Here is a 25,209-nt window from a genome sequence, read left to right as displayed (position 1 = left end):
TCACATTTACATATGTAACATCTCAAATCAAGAGGGTATATCTTAAAACAAATTTATGGCATTATTTTTCTTCCAGAAAACGGTCATTGAATTAGTTGTGGTGCATCAAAAATCACTATTATGTTTTATTTTTATTTTTTAAAGATTTTATTTATTTATTCATGAGAGACACAGAGGGAGAGAGGCAGAGACCCAGGCAGAGGGAGAAGCAGGCTCCATGTAGGGAGCCCGACGTGGGACTCGATCCCGGGTCCCCAGGATCAGGTCCTGGGCCGAAGGTGGCGCTAAAGCACTGAGCCACCCATCACTGTTTTAGAATCAAGGAAATATGTTTATCTCCAGGGCCTAATAGAGCCTTGATACATAATACATATATAATAAGCATTTGTATGCTAGATTCAAGAATATGGTAATTTTGTAAAGCAAAATGTCTCTAAAAGTTTTATGCCTCCGCTTGCCTCTCCAGGTATTTTATGCATGGTGTCTGTCGGGAAGGAAACCAGTGCCTGTTTTCACATGACTTGGCAAACAGCAAGCCATCCACCATCTGCAAATACTATCAGAAGGGCTACTGCGCCTATGGGACTCGATGCAGGCAAGATCTACAGCTGCTTCCAACTGTCCTATCAAATTAAATATTATCAGAAACTCAGATCCTTCATTTGGAGCATGGGTGTCGATGAGGGGAATTTTTTTTTTTTTTTTTTAAGATTTTTTTTTTAGAGAGAGAGTGTAGAGGGGTAAGGGGCAGAGGGGGAGGAAGAGATTCCTAAACAGCCTCCATGTCCAGCGTAGAGCCTGACTCGGGCTCAATCTCATGACCCTGATATCATGACCTGAGCCAAAATCAAGAGTCAGTTGCATAACCAACTGAGCCATCCAGGCAAATTTTAATTTGAAAGTAATTTAACAATAAAAAGTACAGCAGATCATTTTGAAATATAAGTTTCATTACCATAATTTTAATTTTTCAAAATCACTTTTCAGGCCTTATTCTTATGAGATTTTCTTTTTTTCTTAATGAGACTTTTAAAAATTGCACCCACAGTATATATATCTTGCCTTTTTCCCCACTTAACATGTCACAAGCTTTTACCTAAGCTGCTACTTTATTTCCTACTTGTAATTTTATGTTTCATGATGTTAACATGCCATCATCTTATTAACTATTCCTCTCTCAGAAAGTTAAGTGATAGGGATGCCTGGATAGCTCAGCAGTTAAGCTCTGCTTTCAGCTCAGGGCGTGGTCCTGGAGTTCAGGGATCAAGTCCCACATCAAGTTCCCTGCATGGAGCCTGTTTCTCCCTCTGCCTATGTCGTGTGTCCCCCACCCCGTCTCTCATGAATAAATAAATAAAATCTTTAAAAAAAAAAAAAAAAAAAAAGAAAAGAAAGAAAGAAAGAAAGTTAAGTGGTTTCCAGGTTTTTTTTTTCTTTTTTTTTTTTGCTGTGAGTACCCCTGCAGTGAACATTTATATGCATACAGAGTCTGCCTTTTTCCCACTCAGTGTCTGTAGGGAAATTTTGTAAATTCTAAACAGGAAAACATTCCAGAAACCTGATCAGGTGCTTTTATACTGAAGAGCTTATATGTTCTTTCCTGTGCTGACTGGAGGGTGTAGAAGTTGGCCCTGCCATGCCAGTGGGTACCCCGGAGAGTCCAGGAAGACTGGTCTCCAGCTATTACATTGGCCATCATTAACTTTTCAGGGACTTCTGCCAGAAGAACACTGGCTTGGAGAGATTTCACTTCAACATCTGGCTGGAATTCTCAGGATTTCTCTGTGTTCTGGGATATTTTGCCTGTCCCACTCACATCCCCCTAGGACACTTAAGTGTACATGATAGACAGCAGTGTACCTACTACTCTCTTAGAATCACCAGGCATTTCTTACCAATTGATAAGCCTTTTATCATTTAACATGTGGGAAAAGATTCTCATTTTCCACCTCCACAAATGGAACAGAAGAAAAGATGGTCCACGTCTAGAAGTGTGGGAGGCATGCGCAGGTGCTGTGTCCATAATGCATTTTCTGTGTGTTTTGTTTAGATATGATCACACGAGGCCTTCTGCTGCAGCTGGTGGTGCTGTGGGCACCATGCCTCACGGTGTGTCCTCCCCGGGTTTCCATAGTCCTCACTCTGCTTCCGACCTCACTGCATCTATTGTGAAAACTAACTTACACGAGCCTGGGAAACGTGAGAAGAGAACATTAGTACTTAGAGACCGAAGTGAGTGAGCAGAGTCATTTCATTGCCTCTTTTTGAAAAGCAGTGTTGTTTGCTCGTGATGCTTCTTTCTGGCCCTCCCTTGTCAGAGGGCTCCTAACCTAGTCTCCCTCCCAGCTGTTCAAGTGTAGACCCCAGAACTGTCCTGAGAACAGCTTCATTTGGCTGCTGAGCATGCAGGTGATGCGTTGGGCCTACAGGCTGGGTCACTGCCAAATTTGGCCTGGCAAGAGCTACAGAGTGACTTTTTGTCAGTGTGTGGCTGCCATGGGGTGCTTCCCCAATTCTGAGAAGCACCCGGCTGCTCATTTCAAAGCTACATATTTTGATAAAGTACATGTTTCACTGTTTTATTTCTAGGTCAGTTCAGAGTCTTAGTTATTATGCTTAGCCAGTATTTGGTATTTTAGGTTGCAACTCTGATAATATTGGGGTTTCGGGAGTGGTTTGTACCTTGGACCGGGGTTTGGGGAGGAGGTGGTAGGACTACAAATCATAAAAGTTATTTTTATTGGCTAGTCCTCAACGAGTAAAAGGATTTCTGGTTCTTGGAATTGTGTGACATAAGATAGGTAGATTCCATCCTAAGCAAACAAGTAATTGTTCTAGTCCAATGTCCTTTCTAAAAAGGCCAGAAGTGTGTGAGGTGGGAATGCCATAGAGGAGTTCCACACTGGCCTCAGGACCCAAAGACTCACTAAATTTTCATTCTAGTTTACTGTAAAATGATAGATAACTTCTAATATAAAGGAAAATGCTGTATTTTATTGACTTCATTCTAAATCCCCATTGACGTATATTTTGGTGTTTAAAAAAAATTATTACTAATTTTTTAGTGTTAACTGGTCCATGGGTTGACATTTCCGTATTTGTCATTTTTAAATAGAAACTTTATAGTTCTTTCATTTAAATAGATCGTGGTCCATTTTGCTAATTTCCTGTATTGCCAATTATGTTTTTTCCTTTTTTTAAAAAAAAAAATCATAATAATATCATTATAAACATTTATACTGTTCCTTCTATTTTTCCCTCTTGGCCTATTTTTTTTTCTGTATGATCCAAAGAGTGGAATTCCCAAGGTCAGGGTTACTTAATTTGTTAGGTTTTGACTAACTGCTTACCAGAAAGTTTGGGCCAGTTTTCACTTGTGTGTGTGTTATTATGTTTTGTATTAAGATCTCTCTGGCATGGCTGAAGAAAAGACTTGCCCAAGTGTGGTGAGTAATTCAGGAGGCTGCAGTGATCTCCAGAACAGCCCAGAAATGAAGCCGCATTCCTACCTCGATGCGATCAGGAGTGGCCTTGATGATTTAGAAGCCAGCAGCTCCTACAGCAGTGAACAGCAGCTGTGCCCCTATGCAGCTGCTGGGGAGTGCCGGTTTGGGGATGCTTGTGTCTACCTGCATGGGGAAGTGTGTGAAATCTGTAGGTTACGAGTCCTGCATCCCTTCGACCCAGAGCAAAGGAAAGCTCATGAGAAGGTAAAATTGCAAGCCTTTGCATGAACTTATTTTTAAGAAATTTGAAACGCACTAAGTGACAAAATTGTTGGTGTTCCTATAAGCATCCCTCTGCCAATAATACCTGCAATATGTACCTGGCATATTTATAATCCTATTTTTTTTTAAAGATTTTATTTGACAGAGTGAGAGACCACAAGCCAGGGGGAGGGCAGGGGAGGAGGAAGAAGCAAACTCCCCACTGAGCAGGGAGCCCCATGTGGGGTTTGATTCCAGGACCCCAGGATCGTGATCTGAGCCAAAGGCAGATGCTTAACCAACTGAACCACCCATGCACCCCATAACCCTATTTTCAAGTCCTTTTCCCTGTTGTCATTTTGACCGTTTTTAATTATTTAGAATGAAGGAAAAGGGAAGAGGCACCAGAAACAAAGCAATGCAAAGTTCAGAGAACAAATCTAACTCAAGAGTATGGATGGATGGGTGGGTATGTGTATAAAAGAGGAGAGATGCATTACATACACATCCTCCGTATGTTTACATATCCTCATGCTTGAGGTCCAGCCTGGCTGAGTTCTGGAGAATTTGAGGAGCCAAGTATTGGAAGGGACCTTTCAGGTCATCAGGTCCGCAATATTTCTGGAGGCTCTGCCTCACACTAGGCTCAGTGTGAAGATGGGTAAGAGAGATGGAAAGGAGCCCATAGCTACAGTGTTAGAGCTTATGACGGTGAGCAGGCCATGGGGTGTTGAGGGCTGAGTCTGTTCCTTCCCACTGCCTTCCTAGGGGTGTTCAGGAGAGCACGAAATTAGAGCTTTCCTCTGCGCCCAGGTGTGCTGAGGTTTTTGTGCTGCACGTATTGGTTTATCTCCCATCCGTGTCCACCATGAGCTTCCCAGGGCAGAACCTGGGGCTTCAGACTCTGCATTGACTCTCATGCCTGATACACAGTGCCTCACATGGGGGGTATTCAGCAACTACTTACTGAATGAATACATTCATTAAATGGCTTGTTCTTTTTTTTTTTTTTTTAAGATTTTATCTATCTATTCAAGAGAGACACACACAGAGAGAGGCAGAGACACAGGCAGAGGGAGAAGCAGGCTCCATACAGGGAGCCCGATGTGGGACTCCATCCCGGGTCTCCAGGATCATGCCCTGGGCTGAAGGCGGTGCTAAACCGCTGAGCCACCCGGGCTGCCCAATGACTTGTTCTCTTGAGAAGTGGTGCTGCTTACCTCTGACTCTGAACGACCATCCTAGTGTTTTAAGTTAAGGATTGTTCAGCATTTCTGATACTGGTATAAATCAGAGTGGGAAGACAATGCCCCAGAAAAGCCTGGAAATGGGGGTCCTAGGCTCTGTGAACTCTGTGATCCCAGGCTGGTCCTCTAAACTGGCGGTGACCATAGCATGCTAGGAAAACAAGAGGCTGGGCAGGTGATTTTTGAAGTTCTTTTTGTGGTCTGAGAGAGCTTTGTGTCTTGAAGCCAGGGGCTGCTGGGCTCCACCTCAGGCATTCATGGTGTGCGTGCCTTCCTGATCTTGGGTGTGGCAGTGTGGCCACCGTTGCTCCCTGGCTCTTGCCTCTCCCCAGCAGCCTAATAGCGTTGCCCTCCTTTCTCTCTGTACTTCAGATCTGCATGTCGACATTTGAACACGAGATGGAAAAGGCCTTTGCCTTCCAAGCAAGTCAGGATAAAGTATGCAGTATCTGCATGGAAGTGGTCCTTGAGAAGGCATCTGCTTCTGAGAGGAGATTTGGGATTCTCTCCAACTGCAATCACACGTACTGCTTGTCCTGCATCCGGCAGTGGAGATGTGCCAAGCAGTTTGAGAACCCAATCATTAAGTAAGTCCAGCTAGGGGTCTTAGGTGTGGGAGCTGGGGAGTTAGATTTGGGGCCTTCTTCTATCTACTTTTAATTTCTCCCTTGGCCTCCAGTGTGAAAATAACTAGTGAGTCCTAGCCCCTAACTGCAGGAGCCTAGGCATGTCAAGTAGCCTTCTTTTTTAAAATATGTGCCTTTTCCTTTAAAATATGGGTAACAGCTCCTGCCAACTGTCAGGGTGATTGGGGCCACTCGGCAGGGATCATCTGTGTGAGAAAGTGTTAATGGCACTGGCCTTTTGGCTCCAACACCAACAGTTACTAGTGGCTGTCCCTTAGGCTGATTGCCTTTTATATTTTCAGCCTTTATTTTTTTTTTTCATCTATAAAATAGGATTGTTTGAGGATTAAATGGAATAATGCATCTAACACATTTTACGTAGTGTATGATACATAGGATGTGCTCCATGGAGCCAGCACAAGCTTCTTTTTTCCCCTGGCTTTATTGAGATATCTGACATATAACAACACAGGAGTCTTAAATTTTGCAGAGGGGACAGGGGAAGAGCTTACTCATACTGAAGAGTTAATGTGTGCTGTGTACTGTTAGAAACTCTTCACGTAAATTAGCTTCTAATTCTCTCAGACCCAGTGATCATTCTCATTTACAGATAAGGAAACTGTGGTAGAGTGAAGTCAAGTAATGTGCCCAGAGTCACATGTTTGTGTGGTAAAATAGCTTTATTGAGATAAAAGTGTGTAGTTCAGTGGTTTTTAGTATTTTCACAGTTGTGCAACCATTACTTCAGTCTCATTTTACATTTTTATCCTCCCAAAAAGAAACCTCTGTTTGCCTTCACTGCCCATTTCCTCCCTGCTGCTTCCAGCCCCTGGCAGCCCCTCCTCTACTTTCTGCCCTCCAGCTTTGCCTGTTTGGATGCTGATTGGAAATGGAGTCATATAGTATGTAGCCTTTCTTTGTCCAGCTTCTTTCCCTTGGCATACTACTCTTGGAGTTCACTCATCTGCCATGTGTGTGCTGGTGCCTTGTTCCTGGTCCTAGCCAAATAACATGGCCTCGTGTAGATACCCATATTTTATTTTGTCATCAGTTGACAGGCATTTGGATTGTTTCCTTCTTTTGGTTATTGTGAATAATGCTACTGTGAATACTCATGGACAAGTTGTTGTGTGGACGGTTTTTATTTCTTTTGGGTAGATACCTAGGAGTGGGATTGTTGGGCCATACGGTAACTATTCAGCATTTTAAGGAAGTGCTGGGCTGCTTTCCACAGCGGCCACACCATCAACACAGGAAGGGACCAGCTGCTCCCCACACTCAGCAACTCTTGTTACTCTATTTCTGATTTTAGCCATCCTGTCAGGTTTGAAGTGGTATCTTGGATTTCCCTGCTAACTAATGATCTTGAGCATCTTTTTCTATATTTTTTGGCCATTTTGGAGAAATGGCCTACTTAAATCTCCTGCCCATTTTACAATTGGGTTTGTTTTAAAGATTTTTTTTAATTTTTTAAAAAGATTTATTTGACAGAGAGAGAATAAGCACAAGCAGGGGGAGCAGCAGAGGGAGAGGGAGAAGCAGGCTCCCCGCTGAATAGGGAACCCAATGTGGGGCTTGATCCCAGAACCTTGGGATCATGACCTGAGCCAAAGGCAGACATTTAACCAACTAAGCCAACCAGGTGCCCCTAAAGATTTTATTTTTAAGTAATCACTTTACAAAAGGTGGGGCTTAAACTCACAACCCTGAGATCGGGAGTTGCTTCTTCCACTGACTGAGCCAGCCAGGTGCCCCAAATTGGGTTGTCCTCTTATTGTTGAGAAGAACATGTTTTTAGCAGTAAATAAGGTTCTACACCTAAACTAATATTATACTATATGTTAACTAAGTGGAATTTAAATAAAACTTGAAAAAGAAAACAGTAAAGAAGGTTCTTAGGTGATTATGATTGCACCTTTTGGAATTTTTGGTTAGGAAACATCTGGAGTGGTCATGTATTTGAGCAAGGAGTTTGCTGGTTCAGTGTACACAGGATTTGTAACTTCATCTCTCCCATACTAACCTTGATTGTAATTTCAGGTCTTGTCCAGAATGCCGTGTGATATCAGAGTTTGTAATTCCAAGTGTGTATTGGGTAGAAGATCAGAATAAAAAGAATGAGTTGATTGAAGCTTTCAAACAGGGAATGGGGTAAGTACTTTGACTTTAGACATGATCCCGGTGCCTGCCTGGCAGATGCATTATATTTACATACCTTTGAACCCCACAAGGTAATAATGTAATTTTTGAAATTTCAGCTTTGAGTTCTAACTAACAAATAAAATTGTAAGATATTTAAAGTGTCATGGTGATTTGATCAATATTGTGGGAGGATACTCCCATCTAGTTAATTAACACATCCATTACTGTGTGTGTGTGTGTGTGTGTGTGTGTGTGTGTGTGTAGAAAACCTTCCAAGTTCTACTCCCTTATTAGCAAATTTCAGTTTTATAAACAGTGTTAACTATAGTCACCATGTTTCACATGAGATCTTTATTCATATAGGTGAAAGTTTGTATCCTTTTATCAACTTTTTCCTTATTAACCCCACCTCTTGGCCTCTCCGGGAACTCCTTTTTTACTACGTGAGTTTGACTGTGTGTGTTTGGGTTTGTTTTTAGATTCCACATGTAAGTGATCTCATACAGCATTTGTTTTTCTCTGTCTGGCTTATTTCACTTAGCATAATGCCCTCAAAGTCCATCCATGTTGTCACAAGTGACAAGATTTCCTTCTTTGCCAAGGCTGAATACTATTCCATTGCATGTATATTCCATATCTTCTTTATCCATTCATCTGTTGACAGACACTTGGGTCGTTTCCATGTCTTGGCTGTTATGATTAATGTTACAGCAAATATGGAAGTGTAGATATCTAACAGGCATGAAGTGTTAGCTCATTGTGGTTGTGATTTGCATTTCCATGATTTTTTGTGATGTTGAGCACATTGTCATGTGTCTGTTAGACATTTTGATGTCTTCTTTGGGAAAATGTCTGTTTGGTTCCTCTGCCCATCTTTAGGTGGAATGTGGTGGTGGGTTTTTTTTTTTTTTTTTTTTTTTTTAGATTTTTTAATGTATTTTTTCATGAGAGACACAGAGGCAGAGACATAGGCAGAGGGAGAAGCAGGCTCCTCACAGGGATCCCGATGTGGGACTCAATCCCAGGACTCCAGGATCATGCCCTGGGCTAAAGGCAGACGTGCCCAACCGCTGAGCCACCCAGGCGTCCCTGTTTTTTGCTCTTATATGAGTTCTTTAAATATATTGGATATTACCCCCTTATCCAGATAGATGATTTGCAAATATTTTCTCCCATTTAGCAGATTGCTTTTTCATTTTGTTTGGTTTCCTTTGCTGTGCAGAAACTTCTTAGTTTGATGTAGTCCCAATTGTTTATTTTTGCTTTTGTTGCCTTTGTATTTAGTGGCAAATCCACAAAGCATCACCAAGACCAATGTCCAGGAGCTTACCGTCTTTGTTGTCTTCTAGGAGTTTTTATTGTTTCGGGGCTTACATTCAAGTCTTCAATCAATTTTGAGCTGATTTTTGTGTATAGTAGAAGACAGTGGTCCAGTTTCCCCAACATCCTTTATTGGACAGGTTGTTTCTTCCTCATTCAATGTCCCTGGCTCCTTTGTCAGGGTCAAGATAAATTGACCTTATCTGCGTGGGCTTATTTCTGGGCCCTCTGTTCTGTTCCACTGATATGTGTGTCTGTTTTTCTGCTAGTACTGTAATTGTTTGGATTACTATAGCTTTGTAGTACAGCTTGAAATCAGGAAATGGGCTGTCTCCAGCTTTGTTGTTGTTTCTCAGGAAAACAACAGAAACAGCTTTGGCTGTTTGGGGTCTTTTGTGGCACTATACAAATTTTGGAGTTGTTTGTCCTATTTCTGAGAAAAATGCCTTTGGAATTTTGATAGGATTGTTTTCAATCTGGAGATTGCATTGGGGAGTGTAGACATCTTAACAGCATTCTTCTAGTCCTTAAGCATGGGATACTTACCATTTACTTATGCCTTTCATTTCTTTCATCTTGTCTTAAGCATACAAGTCAGTTTCACTTCTGCTTAATTTAGTCCTAAGTATTTTATTCTTTTTCGTGCAATTATAGATGAGGTTGTTTTCTTAATTTCTCTTTCTGGTAGTTCATTGTTAGTCTATAGTGGCAACTGATTTTTTATATATTGATCTTGTATCTTGCAACTTTACTATTATAAGGTATGGATGTAATATTTACATACATTAGAACCCAGCAAGGTATTACTATGATTTTTGCCTTTGAAAGCTTATGTATTTAAGAGAAAAATAAAAGTTTTTTATATTTACTGAGATACTATTTCCAGTGCTCTTTGATTTGGTATATAATTTTACTTTCAGCCTCAAGAACTGCCTTCAGCATTTGTTGATGTGGTGATGAAGTCGTAGTTTTCTTTTTAGCAGAAAGAGCTTTTCTTTTCATCCTTAAAGGATATTTTCATTGAATATTTTGGTCAGATTGGTCCTGTTTACATCTTTGTCTCCTTTTTCAGTGAGTACAATTCTGGGTTAATAGTTTGTTTCTTTATTTTCTTTTAGTATTTTGCAAATGTTGTTCCACTATATTCTGGCCTCTAGTTTCTGAGAAGTTAGTGGTAATTCAGATTGTAATATGTCATTTTTCTGGGGTTGCTTTCAAGATTGTCTCTTTATCTTGGTTATCAGCAGTTTGCTCTTTTGCCTGGGAGTGGTTTTCTCTGAATCCATAAGATTTTATCATTTTGACCATCAAATTTTTCTCCTGCCCTGTTTTTTCTTCTCTTGCTCCCCCACCCCCACTTTATTTATTCATTTGACCCAGAGCACAAGGCATGGCAGAGGCAGAGAGCATTTGACCCAGAGCACAAGGCATGGCAGAGGCAGAGAAGCAGACTCCCTGCTGAGCAGAAAGTCTGACTGCTGCTGGTCTCCATCCCAGGACCCTGGGATCATGACCCGAGCCAAGGCAGAGGTTTAACCGACTGAGCTGCCCAGGTACTCCTCTGCTGGGACTCTTAATAACATGTACTAGACTTTTTGCTACTGCCCCACAGGCATTGGGCCCTGTTAATTTCTTTCAAATTTTTTCCACCTCACTGTTCATCTTCTCCAAGAGTAGCTGAACTCCTTGTCATCTAGAAGTTCATTTCTAGGTCATGTTTTCCTGATTATTCATATGTTGAATGATTGGGATCATAGCCTAAACACTGCCAATGTTAACCTGGATGGTAGAAATCCTGGATTCTTTTAAACAATAAAGCATTGATGTTTTTATATGCAGGTAAAAGTGTTTAAGTTCCAGGTCTTGGGCAGCAGTTCTAATCTGTTTGGTTTCTTATCCTCCACTAAGTTGCTATGAGCCTCTGCTGTACTGATGTCCCAGTCAGCCATTGGGCTGAATTAATAATACATAGTATCTGGAGTCCTCCCACTCCCGCCCTTCTCTGAGCAGGATTGCTTCCTCGCTTTCCAGTGGGTGATTTCCTCCCACCTCTGTTGGTCCTTCGGGCCAGGGAGACTAGATTTGCTCCTCTAGTTTAGACACCTGACTTCGGCTTGCTGTGGGCCAAAAGCTAGAACTCCCTTCTTGCCATCCTGTTCTTCCAGCCCTTCTGCTATTGTTCATTCTCCAGTGCCTTCAGGTCTTTTAAAAATTTCTGTTGCTAGTTATCTGCAGGAGGGTCGGGGCTGGTAGAAGGGTGCTTGGCAGTACTACTAAAGGATACCATATGTCACTTTCAGATTGCCTATTAACTAAAGGCTTAATACTTTCCTGGTTTACCAGTGTCCCTGCCCATGTGAAGTTATCTGTCCACCAGAGGGCAGGAGTGGCAAGGCAGCCGGGCCAACCTGTAGGAAGCAGCTATGCTGGAATGGTCTGGAAATTCTTGTTATTTCTGTTTAGGTCTTTCCTGGCCTTAGTTTTCATTAATGATGGTGTTATGAATTTCACACATTTAATGGGCACCTAGTAGAGGCTAGGCACCCTCAAGCTAAGCACAGTGGGGGACATAGAGTATAGATTAGTAAGATAATTTCATGGGAAATTGCAAAATGGCAATTGTGATACATGTTTTCTGGTGACAATTCTTTATGAGAGGCCCAAGCCACACGTCACAACAGAGAGAGCACTTGGATCCCTCTGGGAGCATCAGAGAAAGCAGTATGGGAAGCTGAGCCATGAAGCATGAACAACGATCTATGTGAGAGGGAGGGATACAAATGCTGCATTTGGGGAGCAGTGCAAGTGGCCCTGGGGTTAAAAGAGGTGTGTGTGGAAGGATGTCCAGAGACAGACTGGAGTGAGATCTAAGGGGACAGACCAAGTGACACACTGGCACACTCCTCAGTCGTAGTGTGAAGACCAGAACCTGATGGGAAGGAGGCCAGTTAAGAAATGACTGTGGCAGGGCAGCCTGGGTGGCTCAGCGGTTTAGTGCCGCCTTCGGCCTAGGGTGTGATCCTGGAGACCCAGGATTGATTCCCACGTCAGGCTCCCTGCATGGAGCCTGCTTCTCCCTCTGCCTGTGTTTCTGCCTCTGTCTCTGTGTCTCTCATGAATAAATAAATAAAATCTTAAAAAAAAGACTGTGGCAGTGGGAACAGGAGGGACGGGGTGACTGGGAACGGGCTCTGTAAGCAGGGGTAACAATTGGATAGGAGAACTGAGAACAAAGAGGCAGTCTGCGTGCACTAGAGGCTTTTATCCTTGGTGACCAGGTAAGGCTGGGGAAGGAGGAAGAGTTATTTGGGGGGGGCAGGACTAGAGAGTGATTTTTTTCAACCTGTTGGGTTTATTAAAGCCAGTGTCTAGCGACCTGGTGAGAACTGGCTGCTTGAGCAGTCATTTGAAGGTTTACTCTGAGCCGCTAGGGTGGGGGCCGTGGCAGGTACGGGCCCCCAGCTAGCACCGTGCTGTTTCCCTCAGTGGATGGTTGTTGGGGAGCTTACTCTATGCTGCTCTGGGGTCTCAGAGGTCCTCGTCACCGGTCTCTGCCATCCCCTTGTCTGAGAAGATAGACCAACACTGAAGATCCCCATCCTTGTCTGCCATGGTCACGTACCCCAGCTACCCCTGGTAGCGGTCTGCCCTTTCTGCTGCGCCACTTCCCTTCCTTGGCACTCCCAGATGCCCTCTTGCCTACTTGGGTGTCTCCACCATGGGATCATGTATGATCGTAGAAGTCAAATTTCATTTAAGCAAGAAATGGTAATTTTCTAGTTGGTTGTATTTTTCCTCAGGAGCAGGGGCTCTTAACATAGAGATCTATGAATGGAATGTGAAGATCGGTCTATAAAACAGCAGAAAGTTAATTTTTTTTACCGTGTGTTTTATTTTATCCATTTAAAAACACTGTTCCAAGAAAGGGGCCCATAGTCAACATACGGAGTTAAGAAGCCCTGCTCTAGATCTAGAAGGTGAAGACCAAATAAAATTGGAATGAGACATGTAACTTTGGGCAGCTAATAGTCCTGGCTTTTCTGTGCCTAAGTCAAGTCTCCCTCACCCCTGACATCACTGCTGGCCAGGAGGAAGGGAAATGTCCCTGGGTGGGGCTCCTGCTGCGACTTCTAGCTGAGGCTTTAGGAGCATAGAGCCCAGACAGCTGGCCCAGAGGAGCCGTCAGGCCTGTACTCCCCTGAAGGCCTTTGTGGAGGAGCACTGGGAGCTCAAAATACTGGGGTCCCTGTGCAGGTTATGTTCTGTGTGCGGCTGCCTATCACAGTGGCAGATTGGGAATCAGCGTCCCAACTTCACTGAGCCTCAACTTCCCCACCAATAAAATAAGGCTCATCTAGCTCCAGCATCGCAGGCAGGGATGGAAGGCGGCCTTGGTTCTCCCGGGCCCCAGGTTCTCCCAATATCCTTTTGACGTTTCCTTTCTGTTTTTCAGAAAAAAAGCTTGTAAATACTTTGAGCAAGGCAAGGGGACCTGCCCATTTGGAAGCAAATGCCTTTACCGCCACGCTTACCCTGACGGGCGGCTGGCAGAGCCTGAGAAGCCCCGGAAGCAGCTCAGTTCTGAGGGCACCGTGAGGGTAAGGACTCTGACATCTCGGTCAAGGACACTTACCTGGTGGCATGTCCAGGTGCTGCTCCTAGCTCCTTCTGATTGCCTGGGCAGCAGGAATGGGGCAAGCCAATGAAAAATAAACTGTCCGGCCTTCGTGTCGCCATTAGTAACATCAGGCATGTTTGCTGGCTGTTTCCGCAGTTCTTTAATTCAGTGCGGCTCTGGGATTTCATCGAGAATCGAGAAAGCCAGCATGTGCCCAGCACTGAAGATGTCGACATGACAGAGCTCGGGGACCTCTTCATGCACCTCTCTGGAGTGGAGTCGTCAGAACCCTAAGGAGTAGATGGGTTCCCCTGCACCTTGGCTCTGCCGGCCGAGCATTCCCCAAGCTAGAGCGTGCAGAGCTTCCTTTACTGCAACCTGAGGTGGCGCGATGCTTGGGTTGGAGGGAGTTGTACTTACTCGGTCTCATCCCCTCTCCATTACTACAGCCGTGGGAGGAGTGAGGATATAAAATAACCCAACACGTATATGGAATTGCTACTTTTATAGTTGATCTCTTTAGTGCACCCCAAGCTCCTCGAGGGGACCAGCTAACCAGCCAGAGTTTTGATTGATTGCTTTTAAAAGCAGCCTGGCTCCTGTCCTTCGTGAGCTTTAGCTCCCTAGAAACAGTCACCTTGTAACTGCCCTTAAAGCAGATTTTTCTTGACAACAAAGGATTCTTCACCCCTGTAAGACGATTCCTCTATAGTGGATTTCCCTCCTGTACCTAAATAGTGTGTAGTCAAAATCTGTTTCTCGAAAAGCTCTGTATAAATCAACTTAATGTGGGCACTGCACACCTTAGCATAAAACCTGTAGCGTGTTCTTGTGTCCCAAATCAGAGCAGGAGTCTTGTCGTCTGTGTGTTCAATAAACTAGTAAAAACCTTCCCTGCAAGGGTGGGGGTGCTTGGAGTAGCAGCAAGTGTAGGGCAGCAAAGCAGAGGCCTAGCCCCTCATTTCTGGTTGGTGTCGTGGGGCCGCATGCTCCACAAAAAGAAACACATCCCCGACTGTCACCTGTGGGCTTTCCTGGGGCTCAGGCCCCAAGGGTCATTTTACTGGGTTCGGCGCACACGTGCTCTCAATGTGTGGCCCCTACTCAAAGCCATGTATTCGACCTGTAAAGCTTGGCTTTGATTTGAAATTCTGTAAAAAGTTAACAGCACCCAACAAAGTTTCTATGACCTGGTGGCAGTGCTCCTGAAAACAAGTCATCTGTCTTGTGACTTTAACTGAAGGAACATAATAACTTTGTGAATCAAAACAAACCCACCCCAAGCCTGAATTAATCTATTTTTATAAACAGTTATAGATACCAAATATTTTATAAAATGCATTAAAGTGTGGGTAGAAAAAGGTCTATTCTTACCTGAGTTTAGAGTGCTTGCGTAATTTTTATAGTTAAGTCTTTAGTGAGGGTGACAGCACAAAGGCTTAGATTCCTTCCCAGCAGAGGCTCTGGGCCCATTTCCTGCTGCTTGAGTTCTTGCTCCAGGAGGGATGAGCAAATGGGAGAGCTCAAGCTATGAGCTCAGTAAAAGGAAGAAACAGCCATTAAACCTACATTTAATTTATTTTATTAAAATAACATAATTGAAGAACCATCAGATAACTGTATTTTGTCCGGCGCAATAAAAACAAAATTAAAACCCAAATCATCAAGAAAACCTGTATTCCTGGCTTCCTTGCATACACAAGATGTGGCTGAAGAGAAAGGCTGGCCCGGCAACCCCGCCCCACAGGGGCAGCTCCTGGAAGACAGATTCAGCACGATGGAGGACTGCTCCCTGAGGGCGGAGACTGGGAGGGGCGGGCCACTCGCCTCTTCTGGAAAACCGTCCCACTGCGCTGGAGACCTCCAAGGAGTGTCCCCAAATTCAAGGTCCATTAGTACCAACACAGGCTCCTTCAGGCGGCCGTGGTCTCTCGACAGTCCTGTACTGGGCCGTTTGGTGTGTTATGTGCAAAACTACCTGTTTGACGCCACACCGCTATCTCTGAAGAACCGTCCTTCCCATGATAAGCCTTCCTCCGAGGGCTGATACCCACGGTCCACGTGTCCATATCAGGGCTGGTCTGTCTGCTACCTTCGTTTCCCCTCTGAGTGCTTTTCCTTGCCCTAAAAATACTCAGCCAACAGCTGGGGCCCCAGATCACATACTGCCATCTGGCAGCTATGGGTGCATCGGCTCAAGAGAACGGGGGATGCAGGGAAAGGGAGCAGGACAAACCGGCGTTTCGAATGGCTTCCTTCTCCCAGGGCCAGGAAGGGTAGAAAAGAAGGCAACATGAAGTTAAGGCCCTGTGAGTAGTCTAGAAGGTCCTTAGCAGCAGCTTCTCTGAAAATGAGCTCTCTGCCTCCATGGAAAGGGAGCAGAAAGGTGGTGCCTGCCGACTGCCCTTCCTCCCCTGGTGGCCTGAGTGCAGGTGCAAAGTCAGCTAGAAGACAGGCAGTCTGGGGGACGTGGTCAGCGTGCAGGCGTTGATGTCCTCAGTGTGGGCCGCCCGATGCAGGGACGGCTCAGAAGCGCTCCTGTTGATCTTCGGCAGAGAGTGCTGGAGCAGCTCGATGGAAGACAGGATCTGAAATGCAGTGTCAGGAGGTGGCCTTGGTGTCACAGAGGGAGGAGCCCAAACAAAGGCCCTGCCCACCCCACCTGCACCGCCTGGCCGAGCTGGCGAGCCCACCCCTACATTCCTCTCATTAGGAAGTCCTACTCGAATCTGTTGCTGGGCGCCTGAGCCAAGTCTTACCTGGGGAAAAAGCGGCCTCTCTTCCTTCACCTTTTTCACACAGTCGGCTACCAGCCTCTTCATTGCTTTGGGGCAGTTCTTATATAGCTTACTGAGGTCTGGGGAGGCGTACCCTCGGCCCACCATGAAGATGATCTGGGAGGAAGGAAACAGGGCGGGGAGGAGGACAAGAGTGACAGCAGCAATTTCTAACCCTCCTGCTGCTCAAGCCGGCAGGAGGCCCAGGGGCTCCCGCAGCCCGGTCCCACCGGCCAGCACCAGGGCCCATACCTGATCACGGTTATTGATGTGGGAGTAAGGGAGCTCCCCCGTCATGAGCTCATAGAGCACAATGCCGTAGGAGTAGACGTCGGACTGGAAGCTGAATGGATTATTATCCTGCATTCGGATCACCTCGGGGGCCTACGCAACAAAACACATTCAGTCCTCACCATCTGAGCCCCACAAACATCTAGGCACCAAGCTGTCCCTCCCCCTGGGTAGGAGAGTCCTTCCCCCCTCAGGTCAGATTAACACAAGCTCAGGAAGCCTCGTCACGGGGACTCAGCACCTATGCCTCTGCATGGTTCTGATCACTAGCTTCTGGGAAACCCAAATTTGCCTCAGGCTGTCTGATGTCACTGAAGGCCTCCCTGAGGTATCTGGACTTCGGGGAAATAGCAAGGAATTCGGTAAGTTTGCACATAGACCTCCATCCAGGGCACCCCTTTGGCCCTGCACCCTGCTAGTATGAGTGTCGCCTCCTTACCATCCACAGGATAGAGCCAGTGGGTTGTTCAACCTGCTGAGAACCGCTCCAGCGCGACTTTACTGTTGCCAAACCAAAATCTCCGATTTTCACCGTCAGGCCTTCATGGAGAAATATATCTCAATGCTTGTTAAGGACTCTGGTTTCAAAAGAATGGTCAAGTTAATTTTGAAACACTTCCCAAAGGTGTTAAAGAGCACAGCATCTCTCTGTCCCCCATCAGTCTCCAGCCTTTTCTGCACTGATTTGCTTGAATTTCTAGTTTTAGAAAATGCCTCTGAAATAGTCCTTCTAGGAAGCACACAGCAATTGTTTCAGGGCACCAGATTATTTGGCTCTAGGCAAAAATAAGGCAGTTTCCCTGTGCTGCTTCTCCCTGTTTCCATATCTAGGTGCTAAATTGCTGGCCTGACCTTCCCATAGGACCTAGGTGCCTTAAACTCCCAAGATTTCTTTCTTTTTTTTTTTTTTTAAAGATTTACTTATTCATGAGAGATATATATAGAGAGAAGCAGAGACACAGGCAGAGGGAGAAGCAGGCTCCATGCAGGGAGCCCGACGTGGGACTCGATCCCGGGACTCCAGGATCACGCCCCAGGCCGAAGGCAGGCGCCAAACCGCTGAGCCACCCAGGGATCCCCAAACCCCAAGATTTCTAAGAGCATGGGCTGCCATCTGCTGCACCTTGGAGCCAGGCCTGGCCTGTGATGGCTTGCTTATATTTGTTTCTGCCTGCTTTGTGCCCTCAAATGACTGAAACGTGAAGAACAAAACAGCAAGTCCCTCACTGAGCACTGCATGCTGTCCTAATAGGTACCACTTGGGGACTTCCAACCAGGACCAAACTCACCTCATTTCTGGATAAAGAAGTCAGGCAGTTTAAGGCCGACTTGGGATCTGCCAATGCCCAATACCTCCTTCAAAATCTGCGGGGTCTGCTCTCATGATGGCTTACGTGTCGCTCCCAAAAACTTATCACTAAAAGGTACCCCGTGCCTCAGACACGTTGCCCAAATAGCCACATCGTACAATCCGACTCAGAGGCTGCTGCCCTCTCACTGGCCAAGCAGCAGAGTGAGGCTATAATGCCACTTACACTCCTCTACAAGAGAAAGGCTGCAGGGGGGAGGCAGATGTTCCCAGGTTATGCTTCCTGCCCTACAGCATGAAAACTCCAGTGTTCATTCCCCTTCTATAGGAACACAGTAAGTCTCAGAAAGGCGACGGGCTGGTTCTGACAGTGACCAAAGAAACCATTTCTGTACATTCAAAAAAGACAGTTTTTAGTAGTTGCTTTGACAATCGCAACATCTGGCCTGCAGCTACCTTCTGACCAGATACACAGTATCTATGTGCTAGAAATAAACATGGAAGACAAAAGCCCCATCCCTCTAAGTTAAATTTAGTAAGGAGTAGTATAATAAAACTTTCTAGCATGACCCAAACATGTATCTCAACCCTACTCTTGTGGAAATCTTTCGAAAGTCACTTTTTTGCTGGGATAAACTTTAAAGTCTCCCTTCTGTTTTTCTATATTTAGAACTGAGCAGTCCAATGAAACAACCATCAAAGGATACTGTTGGATTTCATGTCTCTGTGGATGATGTTCTTTGCATGCAAATAGCTGTGAAGGAAAATAAATCTATTAAAAACAGTCTGAGGGACATGGTTAGAAAGTGCTTCAAATTACAGCTAGGAAGGAAGCCACCTGAAAGCCTGTCACCTGGCGAGGAACTAAAGGTGGGGACCAGGTGGGCACTGAAGCAGGCTAGGCCACATCGCACCTTATCTGGAGGTGAGTCCACAGTGATTTAAACATCACTTCTACTCAAAGTAATTGACAACCCAAATGTCCATCAGCTAATGAATGCAGAGATGAAGGGTGGCCTACCCATATAACAGTATTACTCGGCTAGAGAAGAGAGTGAGGTACTGACCCGTGCTACATACAGCACGGATGAGCTGCTCAACACCGTTATGCTAAATCAAGCCAGACACAAAAGACCTCATGGTTCTTTCCATCTATTTATTTAAGAGAGTGAGCAAGTGGGGATGGAGGGAGGGAAACGGGGATAAACACTCCATGCTGAGCACAGAGCCTGATGCAGGGCTCAATCCCGTGACCCTGAGGTCATGACCTGAGCTAAAACCAAGAGTCAGATGCTCAACCGACTGAGCCACCCATATGTCCCAACCTCATCTTGACTAATCTTCTAAAATTAGATAGTGGGAACATCTGTACAACTCTGTGATGTACTAAAAACCACTGACTTGTACACATTTGAGGGGTGAATTTTACAATATGTGGATTATATCCATTTTTTAAAAAGTAATTCTGACTAGTTATTTCTTAAAATGTGTAGTACATAAATCTCATATGAATTTTTAAGTAGAATGTGAGATTTTACATAGTACTGGCAAGCGCAGCTTTAGCTTATGCCTCCAGACATCTGGGGCTATGAGGAGTTGCCGCTGTTCCATGTAAAAAGGACCTTGACACACACATACACACACCACCACCACACCCCTACACAGAGAAATGTGTTCAAGCAAAAGACTCAAAAGAGGTAGTGTTACCTACAGCTACTAGGGATGACTTTTAAGCATTCTCCAAAAGGAAAATGAATTCTCCAAAAACATCTGCTCAGACCCTCCTGTGGAACAAGCACACCTGCTGGGGGCCATGCCTCAGAGCACACCCACCTGCAGAGGGCAGTGCCACGGCTGTCCAAGCAGAGGGTTCTGAGCCCACAACTATGCTCTTGGGTGTCTGGGTGAATTCTGAGGGCAGTGGCTTGAACCTGAATCTGAGCCCCAAGGCAGGTGGCCTCAGCTTGGGTGAGGAACCTGGAGTTCTCACTCCTTTGGCCCACCCCAGAGGCTTACTTTCCAGATGTGAAACAATAGCACAGAAACCACTTAGCCCAGGTCCCAATATAGGGCAGGTTGATACCTGAACCCCAGACTCTCTAGTCCACAAGCCATCTATCTACTCACTCCATTCCCTGAGCAGTCTGGCGGGCGATGTCAATCAACTGGAACATCTGGAACTTAGTCTCCTGGACATGCAAGTGTTTATAGAGGCTGCTGCCCTCGCACCACTGGGTCACAATTGCCAGGTTGTCCTTCGTCATGTATCCCATGAAGAGCAGGATGTTCACGTGCCGTGTTTTGCTGGAGGAGGGAGGAGAAAAAGGGCTGTGAATCTTCAGTTGCTGCAGAAGACAGATCTACTCTGCTTTCCCACTGATGCAGGATCCCGTTGTGTCCTTGACACGCCACCATGCTTATGATCTGGGTGGATGGCAAAGCAAATGCGCAAGACTGCTGATAATCGAGTTGGTGTTACGACAAAGGGCCCTACCATTATTCACCACAGTGCTGGCCATTAGAGAGAAGACATTCTCTCCAATGAACACTACGATTCCTCCCATGGGAGCCACAGGTCCCTTCATCTGTGAAATCCATCATTATTCACCTTATTCCTACAAGTCTAAATAACAACTCAAGGACTTAAAAGCTGAAGGTTTTGAAGTCCAGAGTAAGGGAAACTAGCCATAAAAAGAACTCTTAGGAATAAATGTGAAAATAGAACCCATTTCTCCCTATCTCAAACCAAAACCCCAAGAAGACCCTGGGCTGTTGAGTATAGTGAGCCCAGATACCTGCAGGAGTGGAAGAGTAGGTGCTCCTCAAAGGTGGCTCTTCTAGAGGTGGGACAACCATGTAAGCTGGAAAGAAACCTCCCACTCCCTTTCCCTCCTGAGGAAGGAGTTTCAACCATAGGACTCTGCAGCAAACATTTGCTAAGCACCAGTCCCCAGCCACGGGCCCACAGAGACCAGTCCACAGGTTGTGCAGCCCACTTCCTCTGGCTCACAGACCAGCACCCACACCCATCCCCTGCCGCTCCAGGGAGGCTGGAAAGGCCAGCTTCCTACTTACCGAAGGACAGCCACCTCGTTCCTGAAGGCCTGGAACTGCTCTGGTGTGGGGTCAACAACCTTTAGGATTTTTACCGCGACATCTCCTGCAAATTAGTTTGTAGTCAGTGCAATCAGTTGAATGACCTTACTTTGTTATTTTTCATATACCCTAGTTTTGAAAAAGACAGAGTGAATCACTTATTCAGATAACATGTACCACACAAATGGAACACGCAAATTTCTAAATTACACAAGTGGCTGAGAAAAGCCACTACTACTATCCTTTAAATACCACCACACAAGCCTTGAACAGGTTTGGTTTCAACTCTTCCTATCAAGCCTGGCCTCCCCAGCCGTGAAGTCACGTGTGACGGGTCAAACGCAGGACTGTGACAGTGTGGCGCTGGCAGGCAGGTGTGGAGTGGGCCAGCAAACACTTGGTCTTCGGGGCCAGGAGACAGGCCATTTAGCAAGTAGCTGATGCCAAACTCAGCAACCACATTTTAATGAGACCTGAGGCCATGCCTTGTGCAAATTCAAAGATAATATTGAAATTAAGCTTCTTTGCCTTTAATACTACAAAGAAGTAATCCTCGTGATTCACACTGCTTGCCTACTGTGCCCTGGCACAGCGGGTGCCCTCACAGGCATTATCACCTTCAGTCCTCATAGCTGCCCTATGATGTAAATACTGTTACCCTAATTTCACAGGCAACACAGAAGCTCAGTCACGTCCAAGGTCATGCAGCCAAAAACCAGAAGTGCTAGAGCCTGGATCAGAACCCCAGTCTAACTCCAACGGCTGCCCTTCTAACTTCCATACTGACAACAGATTGCACACTGTTAGCCTATTACATAGCCTTAGAAACATCCAGAGATGGATTCTACTCTATGGTGCTAGAAGCCACTAGATTTAGAAGCCACTTTCCGAAGTGTTTCTATGCTAAATTTATAATAGTAATTATAATAAATTACATGAAGCTCTATAAGGACCTCAAATTCTCTAGGGAAATGAATTTTACTAAAACACAGACTTCTGAGGATCAAACAAAGTAGGAGCTAGCTGATGACAACTTGGAGGTAACGGAATTCTTCCACTCATCAAACACGTCCCTTCGGCAGTGCCCTTGAGTGCCAACTGGTAAAGAGATGGTTCTTATGACAGGTCCCAAACTGCTGCCCTGGGATCTCTGGTTTTATCATCGCAAGCTAAAGTCCCCACTTAATAGCAGGAGTTCATGCAATTCACCAGCACACGGATTTACTGAGGGCCCAGGGCTGCCTCTGAAGGTGCTGCTGACTTTGGATGGAAGAGATACATGCTACGGTCAGGGCTGCCTACTATCCAGGAAGATGGAGCTGGTAAACCATTTGCCACCCCCCCACCCCCCCACCCCGGCCCAAGGTTCCTGATGACTGAGGAAGAGGGTAAGAGTCTTCTGCAGAATTGCTCATTCTGGAGCAGTCTGAGCCAAGGTAGAATGCTGGGGGCAAGGGACAGAGGACAGTAGATGTGTCTGAGGGAGGACGTAGAAAGGTTTTCTGAAACAAATGGGATAGAAGCCAAGGGAAGGACTTAACTAAATGGGACAAGCTGTTCCAAACTAGATACACCAGGAACAAAGGTAAGGTAAAGGGGATGAAAGAAACATGAGCTAGGTTGGGGGAACTCTAGTTTGCGACCCGGGCCCCTGCAGACTAGGACAAAGGCCAGGGAAAAGTCTTGCCCCAAGAGCCCTGCATCTGCAGACAACATACAGGCAACAGTGAGGGGGGTAGTAGGCAAGAAACCCCAGGTAGGGGCAGTCCCGGTGGTCCAGCGGTTTAGCACTGCCTTCAGCCCAGGGTGTGATCCTGGAGACCTGGGATCGAGTCCCATGTCGGGCTCCCTGCATGGAGCCTGCTTCTCCCCTCTGTGTCTCTACCTCTCTCTCTCTCTGTCCCTCTCATGAATAAATAAAATCTTTAAAAAAGAAAAAAAGAAACCCCAGGAAGGTAGGCTGATCTGCCATGGCAGTCAACTGAGTGGCGGGGCCAGGAGATGACAATAGTGGTGCCCCAGGCACTAGGCAGGGCTTTAAAGGGATAGGCCAGGGTGGGTAGAGGAAGGCTTGGAGAGATGCTGGATAGGCCCTCAGGAGGGGGTTGCTCCTTGGGACCTTCCTAGTTCACAAGCCTAGTTTTGCAAGGTCTCCCTCTTTTTTACAGCTCTCCCTGGGGCGCTCTCCAGTTGTCACTGAACTTGCCTTCTGTTTCACCCATTTTAGACCTGATCATAATGTAACCTCAGAGCTCAGAAGGTTCACCAGCAGCCAAAGCCCACTTATAGTGACTCACTCTGACCTTGCAGTCAGATGAACATCCTCCACCTCCAGCCTCTACTTTTTGGCACAGTGAGCAGGACTTCTTATCCCTGTTCAGAGTTCATACAGTCTGTTCCATCACCAAAGCCAGTTCAAATCCTCTCATCTTTCTAAACCCTGTTACTCAAATCTGCACTATGGCTCTGCAGAAGTCTCTGCTACACCTATGCCTTCATGCAGGTCACTGGTGAGAAGACTCAACAGGGTCGAACCAAAGACAGGGCCCCTATGGCACCTACAAGGCCCCATCCTGCCTGACAGCTCACAGTGAAGAGTTAAAAGAACAGATTATATGCAATTTCTGACTGAAACCCAGAGACTGTAAACTATAGCATTCCTTCACTTTCATGCAAATAGTCCAAGCACTGCATTAATAGGGATTCAATCTGCTAGGAAAATGGATTTCAATACCTGTAAAGAACAGTTTTGTAGGGGCAGCCCCGGTGGCGCAGCGGTTTAGCGCCGCCTGCAGCCCAGGGCGTGATCCTGGAGACCCAGGATCGAGTCCCATGTCGGGCTCCCTGCATGGAGCCTGCTTCTCCCTCTGCCTGTGTCTGTGTCTCTGCCTCTCTCTCTCTCTCTCCCTCTCTCTGTCTCTATGAATAAATAAAATAAAAATTAAAAATTAAAAAAAAAAAAAGAACAGTTTTGTACTGGTAGGACTGCCTCAAAGAAGAACGAGTTCTTGGGTAACAAGCTCCCCAATATTCTGAATTTCAGGCCAAGGCTCACCAAGACTCTTGAAGGTCTTGCACAGTCTGAGACCCACTGATATCCAAAGTCTTTAAGGAACCCTACAACTCTCCATTCCTGGACCTCACTATTAGCCTCCTTGAGGTCCTCAAACAGGTCAGGTGAGTAGCCCAATTCATAGCCCCGTTGCTGCTTCCCTGGGTATGTGCCCACACCTGAGCATCATGCAAGTGCTACTTCCTCAGCAGAGTCCCTCCCTACTAACTTCTACCAGAAACGGTGCACAGAGCCTGCCACTCCCTACCTGCTTTCCTCCATTTTTTTTTCCTCTTTAGCACTTATAACACAGTTTTTACTTTACTTTGCTTGGTTACTGTTCCCACCAGAACAGAAACTCCATTAAGAGAAAGAATTTTTATCTGTTTTGTTCACTGCTTCACTTGTAGCCCCTATAAGAATGCTTGGTATTAGAAGAATGTTCAGGAAACACCAGATAAAGAAACGAATGAATCCTAAGGTGCAACAGTCAGCAAGGCATATTATGAACTGACAAGCTCTTTTGGAGCTCTGGAGTAGGCAACGGGGACTGCTGCCGACACGCAATACTAGGGCCCCAGTTGCTCGCAGCACAGGTCAGGAGTCAGTTTCTGGCAGGGAAGCTGAGACACAGTGCCCAACAGAAGGCCCCCAAGCGTACACAATCAGGTCTGGGCCTCACACAAAGGCTGCTCTCCAACCTGCCCTGGCAGTCCTCAGGGCCAAGTACACCATTCAAGTTCACCTCTCCAGCACTCCATCCAGTAATACTGCTTATTGCTAATCTCTTCTTTTGGGCATGTTTCTAAGATGACCAGAAAATTGTCCAGTATTAACATTTCTTTTCCTTCTGGAATTATCCACACACCTTTATGGCTAGCAATCTTACAACATAAGAGGGATGGTACTTACTTCTTTTAGCAAGTAATATAATGACAGATGTAAATGGCCAGGAAACATGTTATAGAGGATAGGTAAAAACTGCAGGAAGTAGTTGCTTTTAAGATTTTTATTTATGAGACAT

The 25,209-nt window shown here is 45.6% G+C and overlaps 2 protein-coding genes across 6 annotated transcripts in view; one reads left to right on the top strand and one right to left on the bottom strand.

The window, feature by feature from the left end:
- MKRN2 (makorin ring finger protein 2) overlaps positions 1-15,332 on the top strand; it is a 29,872-nt gene extending 14,540 nt beyond the window's left edge. For both annotated transcript variants that reach the window (XM_072785080.1, XM_072785079.1), the window contains 7 exons: positions 467-595; positions 2,051-2,232; positions 3,406-3,710; positions 5,327-5,541; positions 7,621-7,731; positions 13,496-13,640; positions 13,817-15,332. In XM_072785080.1, the coding sequence (XP_072641181.1) occupies positions 467-595; positions 2,051-2,232; positions 3,406-3,710; positions 5,327-5,541; positions 7,621-7,731; positions 13,496-13,640; positions 13,817-13,954 (1,225 nt within the window). In that variant the 3' untranslated portion in view covers positions 13,955-15,332. The remainder of the gene's footprint in view (positions 1-466; positions 596-2,050; positions 2,233-3,405; positions 3,711-5,326; positions 5,542-7,620; positions 7,732-13,495; positions 13,641-13,816) is intronic.
- Positions 15,227-25,209, bottom strand: part of RAF1 (Raf-1 proto-oncogene, serine/threonine kinase) — a 78,848-nt gene continuing 68,865 nt past the window's right edge. For all 4 annotated transcript variants that reach the window (XM_072785075.1, XM_072785077.1, XM_072785076.1 and 1 more), the window contains 7 exons: positions 21,113-21,197; positions 20,165-20,341; positions 18,745-18,791; positions 17,168-17,286; positions 16,690-16,821; positions 16,420-16,554; positions 15,227-16,248 (listed from right to left, as the gene is read on the bottom strand). In XM_072785075.1, coding sequence (XP_072641176.1) covers positions 16,105-16,248; positions 16,420-16,554; positions 16,690-16,821; positions 17,168-17,286; positions 18,745-18,791; positions 20,165-20,341; positions 21,113-21,197 — 839 coding nt within the window. In that variant the 3' untranslated portion in view covers positions 15,227-16,104. The remainder of the gene's footprint in view (positions 16,249-16,419; positions 16,555-16,689; positions 16,822-17,167; positions 17,287-18,744; positions 18,792-20,164; positions 20,342-21,112; positions 21,198-25,209) is intronic.

This window comes from Canis lupus, chromosome 19 (assembly GCF_048164855.1).
Source record: "Canis lupus baileyi chromosome 19, mCanLup2.hap1, whole genome shotgun sequence".
NCBI classification, from domain to species: domain Eukaryota; kingdom Metazoa; phylum Chordata; class Mammalia; order Carnivora; family Canidae; genus Canis; species Canis lupus.
Note: the sequence above shows the minus strand (reverse complement) of the source record. Positions and strands in the feature narration are given on the sequence as shown.